This window comes from Lagopus leucura, unplaced genomic scaffold (genome assembly GCF_019238085.1).
Source record: "Lagopus leucura isolate 7727_CA_CO unplaced genomic scaffold, USGS_WTPT01 Super-Scaffold_73, whole genome shotgun sequence".
Classification (NCBI taxonomy): Eukaryota; Metazoa; Chordata; class Aves; order Galliformes; family Phasianidae; genus Lagopus; species Lagopus leucura.
This window is the reverse complement of record NW_024962252.1, coordinates 79,913,729-79,935,599: the sequence shown is the minus strand read 5'-3', so window position 1 is coordinate 79,935,599 and position 21,871 is coordinate 79,913,729. Positions and strand designations below refer to the sequence as shown.

Here is a 21,871-nt window from a genome sequence, read left to right as displayed (position 1 = left end):
AGAATTATAATGTATTTTGTAGAGTTTGGGAGGGGCTTATTTCTTAAATGTGTTAGTATTTGAGGGTGTTTGTGTTTTCTGTGTTTGTGTGCAGATTTTTACATTTTGTTGTATGGCATCAAACTGCCACTGAACAAAGTTTTATTTTTGATTGTAAAAGAGAGCCTGATTTATTTTGACACATAAAAAAAAAAAAAATCAAATTTGACCAATGCAATTCCCAAGATTTTTGTTGTTTTGGTCTGAATTAAAATGTTTTAAAGAAATGAATGGTGAGATTCTGTACCTTGCTTGAAGGACTGCTATTCTTTATGCTTTTCAGTGAATGCTTTGCTGGCAGAATTGAGAATTGCCACTATTATGCCTCCAGATTTCCATTTCTGGAAGGCTGCACTAGTGCTGTTTGGGGAGGCACTGATCTATTATGATGAGGAGACAGAGATGGTAAGGTCATGTGCAGTTCACAAGTGAATCATAGACCCTGATATTATGCATCTCCACAAAGAAGATGATTTACTTTGTCAGCAAAAATAAAAGAATCTAATTTATAGGTTTCTAATGCTAAAAGTGCCTTTTCAGCTTGTATGCTCTTGTTCTTGCAATTCAAGCTTAAGAAGGGAGCAAAAATCTGTTGAGTTTTGTTGGTTTTGTATGGTTTATTAACCTTTGAAATCTATATTGCAAGTATGTCCAATAAAATGGTCTCTAAGAAGTGCAGAGTTGGAAGAAACTAAGTAGAGCTGATTTGTGAAGAATTTAAGAAGAATAGTAGTGATCTCTGCAGTGTTTCTGCACTTAAGTATCGTTATTTTCTTCAGGTTTCCTTCAATCTTGTTTCTGGGATATTCTGTGTGCTCTGTTGGTCTCTTGCAATGTGAATTTTAGATGGTGTCCCTTTTGTGTTGCTTGGTGCAATTGAATCAGGATGCAGTCAGCTCATGTCTGCCCATTTCTGCTTCCAGTCAAGTAGTTCTGAAACCTAATATTCCCTTGGCACATCTCCCTCATATGTAACGCACTTGTTTAAGCGTTAGTTTGTCCCTGAACCTACTTGACAGAACCACAGTTAGATAAATTGACCAAAGCTGGTATTGTTTTAATGATATGTCCACGTGAGTTTGCCTTCCACGTACAGAGCTGTTGATTCTTCCTGACTGCTTTGACATGTGGCTTCATGCCTTATTTATTTTGCACTATTCCAAGCCTGCCATGAACACAGATGTATGATTTTCCTGTCAGTCGTGTCCTTTGTGCTTGCTGCTGAAGCCTGAGTGACTGGACATCATGACCCCATGAGGATCAGTTACGATTTGCTGTTTATGCAGTGGGGATGTGGCCCAGAAATGTGGACAGAAATGGCTGCTAATTATTGGGTGCTTTTTCTTTTGTTTTTCTTTTTTTCCTCCTGTGCATGGGATGCTCCAGAAGGGAAAAGCACAAATTTGGAACTACAGGGAAAGGAGCACAAAACTCTTTTCTGAACATGATGTTGAAAATAAGACAGGAACCCAAAAAAGAAGGATTAGTGGGAGATGGTGAAATGTTAGGTTCCAGTAAAATGCCATGTATTTCCCTGGCTGTGGCAGAGGCAGGTCAAGGTGCTGATTGTCAGCTAGCATTCACCCCTTTAGATAGAAGAGCTTCCTCCCCTCTTTTTTGTAGTCTCCTCCCACATTCACTGCATAATTTCAAACTTCTCATTGAGAGAAGTGGGCATCTGATGGACAGCCTTCCTCACATACACCTTGATTCAATCAACAGAGAATCTGCAGTATGCTCTGCAGAGTGCTCACTGGGTGGGGCAGATATTCAATGGAGTAAACCATATCAGAAATTTAATAACTTATTAAAAAAATTTAATAACACATATGCTAAAAGGTAGACCTTTTTAAGATGAAAATGGGCAGCTGAAAATAAACAGAAAACTTTAATATTTGAATCCTTACTATCACAACCCTGAGGGGTTACTTTAAGGGATATCATTTAGGGGATAACTTGAATCGTGTAGTATATAGAAAGGGCTTCTGTCTGCAACTTCTTTGGGCTTAAGCGGGGAAACAAAACAAAACAAAACAAAAAAATAGAAAAACCAACAGGTTGAAAGCAACAGACCTCGTGTGGTATTGTCTGTGAACTATGATGGTGTTGAAAAAAAGTTGGAGTTATCTGATCTGCTTTACTGCAGCTGTACAATTTACCGAGGCAAGCCATAATCTATCTATAATTCTCTCTGTGGATCACAACTAGAAAGAGATGTGACATGTCACTGAATGAAGCTATATGCTGTCATTGTGGCAGTAGAGGGTGTCTCCTGTCATAGTGAATCCTTGCCTTTCTCTATGTGTCTCGGGTCTCCCTTCTCCAGCTATCTAGATTAAGGCTGTCATGAATGTATGCCAGTGGATACCAGCTGGTTGGTTGGTGCTGGGACTGCTACTGTGGAATTACCAGGTCCCCCTCTGAAAATTTATGGTTTCTCTGATAGATCTTTGAGACAGGGATGTAAAACCTAAAACCTTCTGCTCTTCATTTTCATTTCCTAGGTCAGCCAAGCCTCCGAGAAGCTATCTCGATGTCCTGTATAACCAATGGGAGTACAGGAAGCAGGAAAACAAGCCACAGTTCCTCTGTATCTGTTGCCAGAAAAGAAACTTTTTCATCTGCTGCAAAAAGGTACCAACTGGTTACTAAAATTGAGATCACATTTTATGAAGTGAAATGGGAATGTGATGTGTAATAACGCAAAAATAAGCTTTGGAAACGTGCCGTGTTGTTCGCCAGCTTACAGCAAGGTTCTAAAAAGAATTCGTAAATAGAGAGTATCTCTATAGTGTATATTGGCCAAAATGCATTCTCAGCAAGAGACAGAAGGGGCAAATATACTTCAGTATGAATGGAAAACTTTCCTTCTGGTATTCATCCAGATCTTTTTCTTTCCGCCCCCCAAGGAGACTAAAGATGAAACTGAGTTAATTGTCTTGAGTGTAAATAGCAGGCAATAGTAAAGTAGTGATGAAACAATAGTGAATTTTAAGACAGAAGTTTACTTTTTTTTGTACATGAAATCTTAAATCAAAATGTCTTCATCTTTGCAAAGTATGTATCAGTTCTCAAATATGTAAAAATAGCGCTTTAAGCTTAAGTATTTGAAATTTAAATGAGCTGTACACAAAGCAATGGCTTTTTTTTTTTTCCCTCTAGTGTAATGGTTCCTGCTGAATACAATAAGCAAAGTGTTTCTATAATTACTTTCTTCTGTGGGATGTTTAAATAATGATTGCTTGGCTTATTTAATCAATACTTTACAATGGTTCATTAGGAAGAACAAGCTGCCTGATATAGCCACAGGACAGAGAATACTCTTAATGTATAACTGTGGTAAATTATGTGAACAACTTCTTGGCCTCTGCAGAGTTCTCTGGTAACTCCAGTAGCTGTTTCATCTTCTGCTGTGGATGTAAATACTGTGCTATACAAGAAGACAGGAAAATGATATATTTCAGGGAATAAAAATGCTGAATGCAAATATAAACCTTATAAGAACAAATTAAAAAAAAAACCTTTAGTGCCATTTGGAATGTGGAAAGGAAGGGTAATACCCTGGACTTCACTCTTCTCCCTCAAAGAGCATTGCATGTCTTCTTGTTTATTTTTTCAGCAATAAATTAGAAACTGATCATGGTATGTCTCTATCTGCTAGCACAACAGGCACTGGGACAAAAGGCACTGCTGAAGGAAAGTATTTGTTAGTAAGCACTTTTCCATTAATCTTACCCATGTGGCTCTTAGAATGTTGATGAGAGCCAGTCCGTTTCCAGCAGTACTCAGTTTGCATTTGCCTTCCTGATTAATTGGTTGCTGTGCACTTGACTACAAAAGAGGAGCAGAGTGGTGTGAGTTGCATCCCTTTCATCTGAGTTAACATCTTTAAAATGATTCCTGGATGGATCACAAGAGGAAAACCCTAATGTGTGGAGGGTAGCTTTGCCCAGGCTCTGAAACCAAATATGCAGGTGGGGAGGCCTGTTTCAGGAATGTTTTAAGACCTCCAATTTTCAGTTATCTTCTCAGCAGTTCTAATGCCTTTCCACAGTCTCCCATAAAATTTGTTTGGTATTTGGAAGAAAACAGGTTTGTCCTTTTGCAACAGTACTGTTTTAAGAAAGATGAAAGGAAATGCCAATTCTCTCTTTGTGGATGTGAAGACTGGTAAATTTTTTTCTTTTTTGTAACAATAGCAAAACTGTTCTGTACAATGTCCGTGCTGGGAATCGTAAGTGAATTTCAATAGTCTCATCTTCTTAGCCAAGTTAGGATAATCATGTTGGAAATAGACACCTTTTTTCGTTATGATGAGTAGGAGGCAGGCTAAAGGATAGTATCAGCAGATTGTAGAACACTTCACTTTTACTTTTCCAGGCTTTCTTTTCAGGCTAGAGATTCAACTGTTGCAGTAGGTGGAAATGATTATCTGTTTATCACAGAATCACAGAATGGCTAGCGTTGGAAGGGACCTCAAGGATCATGAATCTCCAACCTCCCTGCCACATGCAGGGCCACCAACCTCCACGTTCAATACTAGATCAGGCTGCTCAGGGCCCCAACCAGTCTGGCCTTGAACAGGGACAGGGCATCCACAACCTCTCTGAGCAGCCTGTTCCAGCACCTCACCACTCGCTATGTAAAGAACTTCCCCTGATCTCCAACCTAAATCTCTCCTCCTTCAACTGAAAACCATTTCCCCTTGTCCTGCAGTTATCAACACTTCCAAAGAGTTGATTCCCCTCCTGTTTGTAGGCTCCCTTTAGGTACTGAAAGGCTGCAATGAGGTCACCCCGCAGCCTTCTTTTCTCCAGGCTGAACAAGCCCAGCTCCCTCAGCCTGTCTTCATAGGGGAGGTGCTCCAGCCCCCTGATCATCTTTGTGGCTCTCCTCTGGATCCTCTACAACAGCTCCCTGTCTTTCTTGTACTGGGAGCTCCAGACCTGGACACAGTACTCCAGATGGGGCCTCGCAAGAGCAGAGTAGAGGGGGACAATCACCTCCCTATCCCTGCTGGCCACCCCTCTTCTGATGGAAGTTTATGTAGTTACCAAACACCTCCAAAGTCTGTCTTAGCTTTTCATGTTCCGAATATTTGTAGCCACGCATCTAATCATCTACTGGAAGTTTAGTTTCTGTGTGCTGTGCAGTCTTAATATTGCATGTTTATTGGCCTTTGGCCTCTGTAGAGCTGGCATCTTCGAGCATTTCTACAGATAAACAGTTTCATACCCGGACTCCTTAATCCTCACTCTACCAACCTTGAACATCGTGAGATCATGGGAATGATCTGCACAACAGCACTGTGTCTCATTTCAACAAGCGTGCTGCAATTTCAGCTGTTGCTTCAGAAGCACTAAAAACAGAGCTCAGAAACATTGTGAAAAAATAGATAGATGATGTCTGATTCTGAGAAGCGAAGTAATATGTATGAGGAAAAATTCATCCTAACTGTCTGGAGCTGATGTGTGACAGAGATGCCGAAATGCTTTTCAACAGAGAACATGCTGCGTGCTTTCTATATCACCAGAGAAACACATTTGTACTTTGTGCTGTGCTCACAGAGACCTGTGATCATTTTCCTTAAGACTAAACATTTTTTCTAAAAACAGCTTCTGGTAAGGAGCTGTGTAATTTCAGACTGACCACCCTCCACTGCAGCTGCCAGAGTGTTGTGATCCAAGGGATGAAACATTGGGTTAAGTGAAAATGGAGAATCTGGAAAATTAGCACAGGTAGTGATAGATCTCAAATACTTGAATGTGGACTGAAGAAATGCTTCATCAAGTTGGGATTTGGAAACAATTTTTGGATGCATTAAGTGACTGCTTCCCAGAAGAACTAATCTTTAGAAACCCACAAGAAAAAAGGTACTCTCTTTGATTTGGTTTCAGTTGTTGCACAAGAGGTGCTAGGCGTTCCAGAGATATTAGTGGGAGAGCCACTCTACAATAGCAGCCATAATTCAATTAAGCTTTCAGCAGGAGTGAGTAAATACATTCAGCACTCGCAGTGAATATGTTTTACAGTGAAAATATTTTAACTTTCAGATTAAAATAGCCATCCCACCCCCCCCCCCCCAAAAAAAAAAAAAAGAAAAGAAAAAAAGAAAAGTTTACTTGCAGCCTGGTGCCAGATAAAAAACATTGTATTGGAACACCAAGTATACCTTGTGCTGCAACTGCTAGCAGTGGTTGAGTGACTCTCAGAGATTAACAGAGAAGCTAAGTAGTGAAAGTCATGTCAAAGGTGGGAACTGGACAGTTTACAGCTGAGAAGTTCACTGAACAAATTAAAATATTCCTATACTGAACCTATGGCTTCTAGGAGGTGGATCAGATGAGCTGAATGAGTTCAGATAAGAACACAGAAAATATGAGACTGAAAAGTTAGGTAATGCACTGCTGTTAGCAAATGGTAATTGTACAAGCATGCTGGAAGAATGAAGAGATGAATTTTAGGATTGGTGCCACATCATTGTAGAGTAAACAAATAGAGTGGGAAAGGACTTTCAATGATCATCACGTCCGACTGACCATGTCAGGTTTAACGAAATGTTGACCCTGATAGCGTTTTCCAAATGCCTCTTGAACACTGACAGGCATGGGGCATAAAGCACCTCTCTAGGAAGCCTATTTCAGTGTTTGACCACCTTCAAGGTAAAGAAATTTTTCTTAATGTCCATTCTGTTTTGTTTTCTTCTTACTGAAAAGAAAATGTAACTTAGAGGTACTATATTGATGTGTTTAACTAGTTGATATGGTTTAGTGCAGAAATTCTAATTGAACCTTATAAATTTTGGGGGGGGTTATGTTATTTTCTGGTATTTTACCAAATCCTCAGTGCTTCATCAGAGTGTGTAGCAATATTAAAATCAAATGTTTTGCAGGTTTTATTTCAGTGATAGATGATACACTTTAAAATAACAATTTGAGCCAAGAGGATCCTATGAATCTTGTATCAAAAACAGGACTCCATTTTTATTAATTTGAGTATTTACTTAACTCCTTTTCACGGATAGTGTTTTGTGGGAAAATAGTAAATGGAAAAACAGTGAAGATTACACAAGAGTTGAGGGGAGAAGTGATGTGAAGATAGAGAAATCTAAATACTGTTCTTCAGAAGGGTGCAATTTCTGTTTCACTTTGAATGTAAGAGAAAAATCCTTTTATCCCCATTTTAGCTGCTGCTTTGTTTGGCTGATGCATTTATTTTGGAAGTGGTTCTTTTGTCATATAAAAAATATGCTGTGTACTGTGGAATGCTCTTCTCTTTCAAGTACTGTTACTCGTTATGTCATTCCATACACTGCAAATTGTGCTGTTCTATGCAAGTGACCTTTAGTTAAATCGTTAATAAATTTAAGGTTGCTAATGACTTATACTTAAAGCTGTTTCAAATGTTAGCCTGATAAATACAGCAATGTGAAAATAAAGATGAATTCTTGGTTCTTCTATATTACCTGAAGAAGTGGCAAGATAGCCTGACATTATCCAGCTGCAGTTCAAAACAGTGATGTGTTTTGAGGGATGATTTCCTTTGAACTCTGCTGCATTCACTTCTGTCAGCTTCAAGTGCTGTAGCAGCACCCAAGCATGCTCAAATCAAAGTTGTATTTCAATTTAAATCAGAGTAAATTTAGTATAACTATCCAGTATAAGTAAATAAACATCCATAATTCTATCACCATTTTTATTTTTGGAGCTTGTAAATAAATCTTGTTTTAGCAAAATTCTCTCCTGAACAGTGTGAGTAGATAATCAGAAGTTTCTTTAAGTGATGATAGATACACAATGCTGTGACATGCTTTGCCCATCTTTTCATAGATGGCATTTTCTCCCACCTTTTTAATTTATTTGCTTGTTCTCTTCTTTCTTTCTTTCTTTCTTTTTTTTTTTTTTTTTTTTTTTTTTTTCCTCCCCTGTATTATACTTTATTTTACAGCGGTACAGAAAAAAAGAAGGAAAAACCTCCTGGACAGAAAGAAAAAAAAGAGGAATCTCATTCTAATGATCAAAGTCCACAAACTCAAGCATCACCTTCTCCCCAGCCGCCCTCACAGACTCTCCAAACACACAGGCAAACTCCAGAAAGCAAGAGTTCTGCTCCAACTAAAAGGTTTTCACAGTACAGAGCTAGAAAATGATTGTAATGACACTGAGTTCATATCTGACAACAAGTCATGTGAAATAGCTCCAATTTCCTGATCAAGTTAATGTTTAATATTTTTTTTGTGAAAGAATATGCATTCAATATACATTGCAACAGAGCAAATCTCTTGAAAAATTTTGAGCAAATTTGAGATTGCAAAATATTTTTGCTCAGTGATTGAAATTCTAACATAGTAAATTTACCTCTAATCATTCATCATCTTAAAGTACATAACAATTATTTTGACTTGATCTTTCTCTACAAACACATTATAGGTTTTGTCTAAATAGTTGAATTGAGTGCATTTTGTGCATAGATATTTACTACTTGCTGTTACATTTCTGAAAGGCTAGTGTTATTGCAATTCTATTTTTTTGGACGTTTTTCTATTCAGAAAAACCACAGTTCAGATTTTTTTCTTTATTTTGATTTTTGTCTTTTATCTCTTTTAATTCCTGCTAGTTTGCAGGAGAATTCACTTTTATTCTGATTCTTTACTCAAGTGAAGTTGCATTTTGACACCCAAATCACAGAACTGCTTGACTTGACTGAAGGTAGGAGTTCTAGATTTGCCTCTGTTCCTCTTTTTGGAGGAACAAAAAATAGAAAATAAAAAATTAATGGACTGGAAATTTAAGGAAGTGAATTTTATGATTTGGTTTTAATTCTGAATTTAAAGACTATTCAGATCACTTACTGTGTTGAGCTTTCGGGTTTTTTTTTCCCTTTTTTGCATTTTTTTTTTTTCTTTTTTTTTTGGTTCATTATCTTATTGTTTTGGAAACTATGACATCTTTTTCTCTTAAGTTTTTTGTTTGGGAGGCAAACCTTTAAATTTATTTCTCTGAAATTTACTGTAGTTCACAAGATTGTTGTCTTGCATTGCTTGAATTCTAATAAATATTTAAATTTCCACTTGACTGATGCATGTCATAACACTGCATAAAGGCTGTCTTCATGTCTTGTACAAACTCTACGTTATCTGAAGCTGAACTTGCAGCCTGTTGTCCTTTTGCCTTGGTATCTCACTGTAAAGGTGTTTGCCTGAAGTCTTGCATACTAATCTTCTGCGATGTGGGGAAAAAAATAAATGCCTCTTGTGGTCTCGTTGTGGTGTAACATGATTTGGTTAACGCGTTTGTCTCAGGACCTTTTCTAGCCTCCTGAGGTGCTGTGAAGGTGAGCTTGCCAGTTCTGAGGCTACAGTTCAGAACTTACGCCTGCAAAAAGCGTTTCTGATGGGATGACATGTAACACTGCTAGCTGAACAGATGCAGACAAAGACAGTTGGATGAGAGTAATATGGCCTATATCACTTTTGAACATATTTTCCCTGATTTGTGTATGAAACGAACTAATGACTGCAAAACTTTTCAGCTTACTATTATTGTAAATTGGCTACAATAAGATTGCTGAAAAAGTACATCAGAATTCAGAGATTTGTCTATAACACTGAGCTAACCCTAGCTTGCCTTCGTGTAAGAAGTTTGCAGACATTTTTCAAAATGATTGAAGCTATTAATGTTGTTTAAAATGGGCTACCTCCAAAGCAATCTTATTCAATCATAGTCTGGCAGAGTTTTTCCTCCATGGATTGTTGGTTTAAATCTGACGAATAGTGTATCAGTCAATAAAAAATCAACTTTTCTGAGTGATTTTTTAAAAATTTATTCCTTAATTCTAATATGTTGAAGCTGCTTTTTCCCCTTTTTTTCTAATTTGTTAGCAAAGTAGTAACGAAGTATAGAGATCTTTTTTGTTCAAGTCTTTATGTAAGAGTGTGTAAAAATGCAAAAGAATGGATAAAACATTTGGCATCTGTCTTGCTCAGTTGTTTTTGTTCATCCAGTTAGAACTTTTTGACTAATCTTTTTTTCCTGTTTCATGCTTCAGCTTGAAGGAAGATCTAGCTCTGCTTTTGTCTACTGCTGCTTGATCTGTCGGTTGCAAACCCATTCCAGTTACTCTTATCGTCATTCTAAAATATATATATTTTTTTCTTCTAGCATAAAGAGGTCGTTGACTGCTGAAAAACCTCACAGTGCTTGGGAGAGCTCAGATGACAGTCGTAACAAGCTACTGAGAGTAGCATCAACATCTAAATTAATATCGAAAGTGGCAAAGAATGCAGACAAGTACGTATAGTTGGTGCATAAAAGTGAGTGAACTTAAAAATCAAAATATTAAGAAATTGCATAATTTAGTGAACTGAAATATATGCAAAAAAAAAAAAAATTTGCACTTTTGTTTTCACTGCAAATAATTACTTGCACAATTTGGAAATGTGACACTCCAGATATCAGTGGAATCTGAAAATAGTTATAAAATGTGAAAGCGTGAAGTGAGTGTAAATATATTTTAATAGCCTGTTTGGATTAGCGGAATTATGTGCTATAAGTTATGATTTATAGCTTAATACTACTGTAGTGAAGTTTCTAACCAGTCATTTTAATGATTAATAATTATTTGAAAATGCCATTATATTTCCTTGCTGTTAATTCACTGGATTTGATGTGTGTGTTTCTAAAGTAGATTGTAGTTACAAAAATAAACATATATGATTTCAGATAGGTCACTGGTTAACAAATTTCTGGATACTGTTTCTAGATAATAGGCAGAGATTTTCTTTTCAGTTTGACTTTTAGTATGCCAGGGTTTATTTTCTGTTACTTCTGTCCTTCAGAGAGTTCTATTTAAACAGTAAAGTGTTGCAGTGTTTTTCTAGGCCTGCTTTACAGCTTTTCTTAATACTTTGTGCATGGCAGCTGACTTTGACACAGCAACTGTGCATGTGCTTGCTTTCCTGCACTGCCCTAAAGAACCCAAGAGTCCCTAGACATCAAAGAAGGCCTGAAGAATTGAATGGTGTTTTCTTATTTCATTAAGGTCTTGACAAGGCATAGAACACCACTTCTCCACCTTCTTAACAAGAAGGGTTAGTTCTGGAGGAACGAGCCTAACAGTGCTCAAAGTGGCTGGTAGGCTGCTTGGTGCTGAGGCCAGGCTGAAGCCTTCCCTGCTTTGCTCTGTACATCAGGCTGCCAGAAAGCAGTGGGATGCCACACTCAGCAAAAACATTTCTGGATATCCAAGATAAACCACTGCACCTATAAATTAAGTTACCTTTTTGTCAGTAGTGAATGGTGACAATGGTATGTCGCTTTTTAGCTGCTATGTTCTCTGACCACATGGTGGAAGCCCTGTCTCCTCTGTCCTTATGTGTGGGTTATGCACTCTAAACCACTGTTCCCCTTGTGCTCTTTTTCAGTATTATTTTTCTCAGTTAGTCTCTCCACAGGGAAGGCACTAGGAAAGAATAGCACTGAGTAGTTACTTACCCGCTTCTGTTAGCACAGACACGAGTTTGTGTTTTGCTCTAACTCTGCATTGCTGACCCCCTTGCTTGACCCACTTTTTTGTCCTCTTTGCCACTTGGGCTTCCAGCTTCATATTTGTATGTTTGGTTTCATTTTTATCTTTTGGAATTGTGCTCACTTTGTTGAAATCATTGTGCTGACTTTTGGGTTGAGCCCTTTGCTGTTTTCTGAGATCCTTCTGAGTTCTAAGCTTGCCCCAAAAGTACTGCCAGCTTATCTACCTTCCTGATCTCATACATCTACTCATTAATCTTCATTCAAATAATCATTAACTGACCCACGGCAGGGCTACCTGAAAACCACTCCTACTACAACAGGCAGAACTCCTCAGGCCTTTCAAAGTAATTTCCATGATGGTGTCCTGAGCTTCCATGAGAGACTTGCAAACACATATTTAATAAGATTGGTGTAAGTGCATACCATCTTCCCTAGGAACAGAAAGAACAAAAACATCATAAATTAATTTGTGGGGCATAGGTATCGGCACATTTACTAAAAGCTTTATGTCTAGCCTGAAGAGCGCTGTGGCTCAGTGAAGTGCTGTGTGAGAGAGATTATGGCTTACATATTTTGCAAGTACTTTTGTTTCCTTTTAGTACTGTTTTTGACTGTCAGAACTTAAATGCCCTGTTTTCTCAGTTGTAGCAGAGTACTTATAGATAATGTTTAGGAATGAACAGCCCTCTTCTTAATCAAATTTATTTCCCGATTTCTATTATCCTAATAAAATATCTTTCCAAAAGTGTTAAGGTTTTCCTTTATTTAATATTGAAAAATATATTTTAATTTTATTTCCTTTCTGCGTATTGATTCAGGAAAGGTCAAAGTGAGTGCCTTGTTTCATTTTCCTGCTTTTTCTCTGGAAGACATTAAATGCCACCCTTCTATCATCTCTACTGTAGAGCAAATCAGATGTCTAAGATAAGAGTGGTTGACGAAAGATTAGGATTAATTACTATCAGAAAAAGTTATTTGTCCACAGCTTGAAGCTCACGTATCTTAAAGCACTGGGCAAAAAATGAAACTTCTAACAGTGTGGATTGTAAACTATTGTCTGATTGAGGAATGGATATTACAATTTTTTGTATTTTGTATTGAGTCTTTTGTTCTTACTTTCAGATTTATAGTAAAAAGAGTATTTGCATTCAAGAGCGCACATTAAAGCTCATTTCTTAGGTCCTGCATGCTTGATTTCTAGTAGAATCAGTTGTATTGTGCAAAGACTGCGTTTAAAGTTCCCAATTATAGAAGTTGACCTAATCAACCTAAAATTGCCAGTCTTGTGCAAGGGAATAGAATTCAGCCCCTACTGTAGGCCTCAGGACAGAAATTTTTTACATGTGCTTTGTGCTGCCAGCCCGGAATATGGACTTTGTTTAGTAAGCTCAATCTTTAAGCCAGTGCTGAACCGTAAATCAGTTTAATGTCACAAGAAGTGACAGCATTCTCACAGCAGCCAATCATTCAATGTTTTTTAGGCAAAACTGTGAATTTGTCTTTAATTTATCTTTTGGTAGCACGGTGAAGGGTGACTGTACCAATAGCCAGAGACGACTTTCCTCATTTCCTCATGCATATGCTTGACCCTTAGTCACTGTTGCAAAAATTCGACCTCTATCCATTGGCTGCCTCTCATACCTTGCTGCTGAATTTCAAATGTATTCAAGGGTGGAATTTTATTTTTTTTTTAATAATGCAATAAGTTCTCCCATCAAGACGTGTCATTCTGACAAGAAGAACTCTGATGCTAGAAATCAGTATTTCTTCCCCCCACCCCCCCCCCAAAAAAAAAAAAACCAAAAAGACAGAAATTTTTGTGAAAGTTCATTCTTGGTTCTGGCAAGGAAAGTTATCCGAACTGCATTCCTTGAGAAGACCTTGTGTGTATCCAGCAGTGCTGTGTGGATCCATTTTAAATGAAACTGTGACTTGCTTACATTTAACCCACGTGTCTAACAGGGTTAATTCCTAGAGAATTTCATGTTGTTCTGTGCAGACAACTTGTTTTGACAGGTGGTAAATTCTTCACATGCAGACCTGAGGGTGTTTGGCAGCTTAAAACATTTTGTTGTTACACATTTGCTCTCTTAAAATGGAATTTTCAGTCCACAAAAATTATAACCTTGCTAATTTATTTTAAACATCATTTTACCTCTTGCTGTCAAAGTAGTTCTTAGAAACCCGTGCCATGCTGTCAAATGCTTTAACTTGAAAATAAAAATATAGAGACCTGAGTGAAAAATGTGTGTAAATGCTTACTACGTTGACCAAAGTTAATTATATAGCATCCTGTGGTACAGTTACATTACACGCAGACTCTGAGAGTCTTTGTATAGTACCAAATGGAATAAAATATAAAAGTAGATTATATGGGTTTCGTGAAGTCCTAACAAAAACTTTGAATTTTTCCCTAGGCACAAAGATGTCATCATCAGCCAAGGTAAATAAAAAAATTTATTTTTAAATAAATATGAAAAAAAATATTTTTAACTGAATAGTATTTCTTGTAAATAAATGCATTAGGAATTGTGGTTTTGAAACAGGGATGCAGAGCTAAAATTGAGTTACTGCTTACTTCAAAGACTGATCTTGCCAACCCTTACTCAAGGCCTCTGTAAAGGTCTTTGAAATTATGGATAATGCCTCATCAAACTGGATCTTTAGATAGGACAGAGAATTTTGGTGGGTGGTGGGAAGATTCATTTTACTTCTCTGGGTTATGCTCTATTTTTCCGTCTATGTATATTTGCAAATGGAGAGAGGTTAAGAAAGCAAAAAAAAAAAAAAAAAAAATTAAGCTTTTAAACTGTGTGCCAGTCTTCATCCAAGCACAGGTGACAGTGAGAATTTAGAAATAGTTTTAAGATATTTTGTTTCTGTCCCATAACCAGCAAAAATGTCAACTCGTGAAAAAAACAGCCAAGGTAAGAATTAAGCTATGCCCGTTGGTCAATTTCTAATTTACCTCTCTTGTGAATCTTTTACTTGGCTTTTCACAAACAAAGAGCATCAATGCATGATCTCTTAAAAACTCTGAGCACCTAAATGAAATAGTTCAACTTTCTTATTTAAATAGATTACAGTATGCATATTAATATATACAAGGTGGATTATTGGAGTAGACTAAAATAAATTACTACATGCGTAATTTTCTTACAGAGGAATGTGTTTAAATAAGGCTCTTCAAGTCTTGCATTGTTGCCTAAGATATCAGATTATTAAGAACTGCCAACTAAAAGATTTGTTTTCTCAGCTTTCTGTCTTGCCAATATTAAAACATACACATGCTGATGAGACAAGAACAGAACCTGAAGGTTCTCATATAGTTTCCTAACATGAGAAATGAGTCTCTCCTAAAGTGTGTGCTGTTATATCGATCAATCTTGCATTCTGTGGCTACCTGCTGCTGCTGGCTTGCTCAGTCAGGAAAAGGAGCCATCCCTCTGATCATGATGGAATGTGACAATAAAAGAAATCCTTTTCTCGTGTCGCCAAACTACTCTGCTTTGATGTCCTGCAAACTGTACTGAAGCATGCAGTTTCAAAACTAAAGCATGTTACCTAAGTGCATGCTGTACACAACATCAATCTATGCACAAAGGTTTTGTTTCATGCTTTTTTTGCTGCTAATTAACAAATCCGTAGTCTCAAAATTGTGTGCTGCAAGCAAAACTACATTATAAACAGTTTGATTACTTTCAATCTCCTTTGAATTTTCTTTCAAACAAAACAGTCAGGATTTTTGGAAGCTAGCATAAATTCTTTTAATGTGCAGAAAATTAACTCGAATCCAGTAACTTTACTTTTTTGCTAATTTACAGAGAAATTACAGATATAAAATATTCTAAATTGATTTATATCAAAAGCATCATTTGAAGACAATAGGAGTAAAAAAGGATGCGTAAGCTGCAGGAATGCTGCTTCATGCCAGGGCTCCTAACACCCACCAGCTGTAGAACCACGTGTAGCAATGGTTACTATAAAAAGAAAACTAATCTGTACTCTCCAGACCAGCTGCAATTTAGCTTTGCAAGAATTAAAAAAAAATAAAAAATAAAAAACCAGTCACACTAAAAATACCTGCTAAAATACACAGCTTTGCAATACCGAGTTGCATACAGCTAAAATACCTTGAATACTAATCCTTTCCTGAAAATATGCATCTACAATTCTACACGTCCTGCCAAAGATGGGCTGTCTCTCAGTTCTCTCATCTTGGTGGCTGTAACGTACATGGCCTTGATGTTTCTCTGCTATTTATTATGTTACTGCAGATGATGTGAACTTTCACTGAATGATGAATGGGTACCTTTCTGTACGTGTCATGCCTTAGTTTGCTCTGAGCCTGGCTGAATGAAAGAGAAATATGATGTGGATTAGTGACCCCATGTAAAGCTGGAAAGGCTCATCACAGAAAACGCATTTACTCATGTTTTTAAAGTGTAAAATAGTGTCAAAACATCACTCTACCTTTAACACTAACAAATTTGCAATTAGAAGGGTTCTACCTACAAAGACTTTTTTTTTTATATATGGACCAATGGATGTATTTTATGTGTATGTGTATTTTATATCAGCTTTCTGTGCGTGCCTGTGTTGGGTTATGTGTTAGACTTTGTTTTGGGTTTACTATCACAGAAGTAACCACTTGTAAGCTATGGTAGTTGCAGAGGGATTTCACCCCCCACCCCTTCCCAGTATCAGCTTAGAAATGCTCAGCTAATGCTCAGCCAGTTCTCTGCAGTGCAACAATATGTTTGGGGCAGGTGACTTTAAACCAGTTCTCTGCAAGATAGTTGCTATTTAATATCCAATTAACAATGGACATCTTGACCCAAGTGTCAGAACGTTCAGCGTTCAGTGGTTAATGTGATTTCAGAAGGCAGATCCTTGCAACTGGACAGATTTGGCTTGAGCAGGATAGGATGGAGGGTAGCTGCAGCTGCTGCTTTTCTGCAAGACCTCTCTGTTTTGCAAACCAAAGAGGAGACAAGAAGCTCAGACAATCTTTTGTGGCTTGTCATCTTTTACCTCTAAAAACAAGTATGTAGTGTGCTGTTAATTAGGTTCCTGCAGCTTGCCTGAGCTGCTCCTTTTGCTGGGCTGCATGTGCCTCACTGTGTACTCCCAGCACACACCTCCTACGCTAATGATTGCATTTCTTAACTTCGGTGTGCAGGGGCTGTAGGATGCTGCTGGTGTGCAAACCATCCGGCTTCAAAACAGATCTACAAAGAAGTCCTTTTTCTGCCTTTATGCACTTGGAAACAGTAACATAGCAAATTATTGTAGCAGAAGATAATTGCAGGCAGTAATGGGATGGAAGATGACTGTCCTGCATAGCTGTGACCATTTGTGGAATCAGTTTTATTGATTCAGATTATTTAAGAAGATACTTTGAAATTTGTCACTGTATTAGAATGCCACAAAATGTAGAGAAATGTGGTTTTGCATACTTAGTTCTTGGAATCTTATTTATCTAGCAGCAGTATTATCTGTCTTGTGACCACCTGTGTATGTTCATTGTGATTTCTGTTAAAGTATTATCTGTGAAAATGAAAGGTTTGAGGAATACCTGAGAATTAATCTTAGATGAGTTTCAGTAGATGAAAGGCATTAGCTTTATCTGATTTGGCACGGAGCCCCCAGAGAGCACGCGGTGGGTGCTGCATGTGAGCATCCCCAAGACCTGGGCACCCCTCTCCTACCAGCAGCCACAGCCTGTATCTGCCTCCTGGGCAATCTCTTGAATTTCCTCACATAGCACTGAGGCCATGCATGTGAGCAGTGTTGGTCATACCTTCTCTTGCAGCACCTGATACTGCTCCCTCGGTGCCTCTCTCTCACATGGATTGAGCTGCACCTGCTGCACATTAAGGTTAGTCCTGAGCTCTGTGCATCTGGGCATATGCTGAAGCAGATGCAATGCAGGAATGCTTTTGTAATGCCAATCCAATGAGGGAAGTATTAGACACGCTTCCATATGTATGCTGGAGAGGTTTTGGGGTTAGGTTCTTTGTTTCTCCTTGCAAACCAGGACAATTTTTTTTTCCAATAAAGTCAAATACTAAGAAGTATTAAAATTCTCTGAAAATCCAATAAAGTTATGGATGGAACAAGCAGATGCTTGCTACAATCTTAAAAGGACACTGAACTTTTTCTAAATTCTTTACCAGCAGATGCTGATAATTGCCTATAAAGGCTATCTTGATTTTTACTTCAGGAGATATTTTTTTAAAGTATTAATCATAAAGAATTAATATTTTATTTGCAAGAGCTAAAGAACCTGTTGGTTTGGGGGTTTTGGTTTGTTTGTATTGTTGGTGGGTTTTTTTTCAGATAAAAGGTAATTTTTTCACTGAGATTCTAAACTTGAGTTTGAATTTCAGTGATAGCAGCTCTGTACACGAATCCCTTGTTCATTTCTTATAATGTACTAAGAGACATTTAGACATTTTTGGATGGCAATAAAAACCATATGTGAAAGAATTAATGAAAAACATTCACTGCATTCCTAAGTTTGTTTCTTTTTAGATTGTGCTATATTAGTTTCCAGTACTTTTTCTTCTGTTAGTTTTAACTGCGCTGTAGTTCTAGCTTCACAGAAAAGGGCAATGAAACTCACAGTGGAAATATTTACCCTGCTGACAGTGTGTCCTGTCCACCGAGAGCACAAAATCCAGTAACTATTTCAGAATGGTTTTGTTATCAGACAGAGAGAGGCTTATTGAAGGTGTTCACGTATCTGAGGGCAAATAGTGACCTGGTCCCTCATATTTCTTTGGGCTTCTGGCCCTTGTATGGGCACAGTGCATGTTATTAAAAACATCAGTACTGTCAGAAAAATAAATTTGCTCTGATGTATTTGTGAGTTTTATCACTGATTTCTGAAGAAGTCAGGACTTAATTCTTTAAGCAGGAAGGTTTTAGGTACTGAGTTTAGTCCTACTGAGTTACTTGTGTGCAGTATTGTTTTTTGCAAGTCTATTTTTTTTACAGGAAAAAGCTAGTTACTATTACACCTGAATTACTTCAATGTGAATGATAACTTATTACTATCTAGATAGCTGGAGTTTCCACATACGATTTTCATATCACATTATGTAAAATTATTAACCAAAGATCTGTTAAGAAATTGCAAGACAAAACCATTAAATGATTCTAAACCCAGTCAGATCTTTGTTCTAGCTGCTTTTTCAGACTGTTTGCCTTGCAGCAGCACTTAGCAGTGTCAGTGCCTGCCTGCTTCTCTGGTTCTGCCTCTGATACTTGGGTTGGGATGGAGCAGGCAGACCAGCCACCTTGTTTGGGACCCCTGTAACACAAAATGCAGTGATCTGGGCATGCTGACTGAATGCAGTTTTATTTTTTCTCTGTGCAGTTAGCACTGGTTTAAATTAGAAACAGGATTGTTAAGCCTTTGTCCCTCAGGTTAGTGGTCCTATGGAGTTCTTGGACACAGGCCTGAAGGCAGAAAGCCTGTGGGAAAGAAGCTATTTGTAGTATTAAAAAGCATAACTTCACTGGTCAAGCAGCTAGAATGTGAAGACAGATTAATAAATGTACTCTGGATGTGGTAGTTTATTGTATGTTATTAGAGAGTTCTGCTTGGCCAAGCTAGCTGGAGACACATGGGGTTTTTGGTTGCTGGTTATTTGCTCCAAGGATGAGATTAAAATGATAAATGCAAATAGAACTGAGATGCAGTTTTTGAGTTACATATTTTGATGTGCCAGTCCCAGACCTCTCCCTTGCTCTCCCAGACCTCAAATAGTCATTAATAGTTTCCAAGGTCCAATTGTGCTAATGGTTTCTTAAGAATTACTTAGATGAACAATTGTTATTTATCCACTATTTATTTCTATGCACACACATACATATATAAATAAACATCAACTGTGTATGCATGTTAGACTTCCAATTATGCATACATTTTCTAGCTGAAAAGCACTTAATTACAGTTCAGACTTAGGGAGCTTCCCCAGAGTCTGCCTAAGGTGTGATGAATAGTGATACAAAATGCATTTTAACATTTCCTCTGGTCTTGTAGAAATCAGTAAGAGACAATTAGGTCTTCTCACGTGCTTCTAGGAAACCACTGTGTGCTCCTGGACAATTTCATATGGAGGCTTGTTTTTTTGGAAGTCAGGATCTTGGTTTAGCTACATCACTGTCTTTAAATTTCAGAAGGATATAAGCAGTAGCTTTCATGTCTCCCGAACCTCTCTTCTCTATAAATATTTCTTTGATCTTTTTTTTTCTGCTGTTTTCAGTTCCTACTTGTTTTCCTCATTTTTGCCTGGAAACCATCCGTATTCCCCTGAGAATATGATTCACAAAGTAATGAATTGCTTAAGTGTGACCGCATGAGGCTTCCTGTGCTAGTTTCATGTAAGCACTGATTTCAGCCCTTCAGAGGGTTGTATTGCCATATATTTCTGATGTGTTTTCACCTGCAATATTTTTCACTTGTTACCTTCCAGCTTTTTCCATGAATTCCTGGGTTTTAAACTGTCGGTTCCAAGAGTGAATTAATCAGCTTTGTATGAAGTGGAATTTTACTGTTTCCTTTGTGCAGCGTTCTCATTTTCCACAAGACCTGATTAAAAGTTTGTCTGTATTAATGGGAATCTTGTTTTGATATAAGGAGATTTTGCAGAATTTCCTTGGTCCTTGCATTCTGTTTGTCCACAGTTCTCTAGTTAAGTTTCGTCCTAGATTCTTGGAGCAGCATGAACCAGTAGTTCCTTGGCAGTCAGCAAGATGCATTTGTTTGCTTGCAGATCAGGCAGGCTTCCTGGGTCCCTCTCTATAGCAGCACCTTGTTTCACCAACAGACTTATTCTTCTCTTTTTAGCAGGCCGTAAACTTTCAGAGAACCCTCAGGAGAGCAGATACTCTGCTTGCTAGTGTCTGCTTTCAGTCTGCTGGGACCTATTTGGCTTAGTGTTTACACTAATGAACTTAGCACAGGAAATTTCGCTGATGACGTGAAGCTGAGTGACAAAACCGATAGAGTGGAAGCTGGAGATTTAATACAGGAAGACCTAGATGTTCCTGAAGTCTGGAGCAGGAGGAGATAAAATTAAATTATTCAAAGTGCAAGATCATATGTGCAGGAGTTGTTAGTGATGTTTTAGCTATAAAAGCCTGTAAGGTTGTTTGCCAAAATGAGATGGTAAGTAAAAGGACTCTAACATGCTACTTCATCACACAAAGGTTGAACCTCTTATTATGAAAACATAAATGCAATCCCATTGTGTGTTGGAAGTAATTCTAGCAGACATACACAACCTTAGGGAGGGGGGAAAAAATAATGCCTCAAAACTCTGGTAGGCTCTCCTCTGTAGTATGTCAGGCAGTTATAGACACCAGTGTTCATAAAAGGCAAATTTTATGGCTGTGTGGAGCCAGACTGAAATTTTATCATGCAAGAGGACAGTCAAATAGCAGGATGTGTGTTGGATCATGTATTTTTGCATCTCTGGGGAAATTATTAACTCAGCCAGAGACCTCTGGGGATCCTGCAGAGCTCTGCATGGAGATTGCATGGTTCAGCACAGCTGGAGGGGCTCCCATGTGAGGTTCATAAGCCTGAGCTGATCCTGCGCACAAAACTGGGAGTATTGGTCCGATGTCCCCTGGCACTTGTGCAAAGACATAGCTGAGGCTCTAGAGGTGAATTATTGCACAGCCAAGCAAGTCTGGCAAGGGCTGTGGATTGAAGCTCAAAGCCGCACAAAAGCAGCTCCAGCTGTTCCCAGACAAGAGCCGGTCTTCAGAGCCTCAGCAATACGGCTGCATGACGCTGCCTTCTGCAGCAGCTCTGAGCTTGAGCTCTTCAGTTACACAGCACCTGGGTGTGCTGACTGCAGGTCTGGAGCTGTGCTCTTAGGTGGATGTGACCCATATTTGGAAGCACTGGTAGGACAGCAGAACCTGGAGAATCATTTTTTGAGTGCAGAGGATTTTAGAAGTTTCCCCTCCTGCTCCCCTCGCCCTCAAAATGCTTCTGTGCAGTGGATGTTGGAGTCTGAACATCTCTTCATGAGGAGCAGAGATTTTTTTCTTTTATACCTGCTGTTTGCATACTACTAGACACAGAATTGACAAGGATTTCTGTTTGTTTTTTTTTTTGCCTCCAAGTTCTTTAAAACTTCTTTCTTTCCTCCTAATACCCACTTACCATATTTCTGTTATGAGATAGATAGGAAAGAATCTTTAGTTCCAAAAAGTGAAGGAAAAAAAAAAAGTTACATACTGCTTTGTAACTGGAAACTGAGAAAGCAGAAAATAAGCAG

General features: G+C 38.1%; 1 protein-coding gene across 4 annotated transcripts in view; it reads left to right on the top strand.

Annotated features, from left to right (window-relative positions):
• EML4 (EMAP like 4) overlaps positions 1–21,871 on the top strand; it is a 153,395-nt gene that overhangs the window by 89,949 nt on the left and 41,575 nt on the right. For all 4 annotated transcript variants that reach the window (XM_042884479.1, XM_042884489.1, XM_042884472.1 and 1 more), the window contains exons 3-7: positions 2,544–2,673; positions 7,987–8,160; positions 10,200–10,328; positions 13,985–14,010; positions 14,462–14,494. In XM_042884479.1, coding sequence (XP_042740413.1) covers positions 2,544–2,673; positions 7,987–8,160; positions 10,200–10,328; positions 13,985–14,010; positions 14,462–14,494 — 492 coding nt within the window. The remainder of the gene's footprint in view (positions 1–2,543; positions 2,674–7,986; positions 8,161–10,199; positions 10,329–13,984; positions 14,011–14,461; positions 14,495–21,871) is intronic.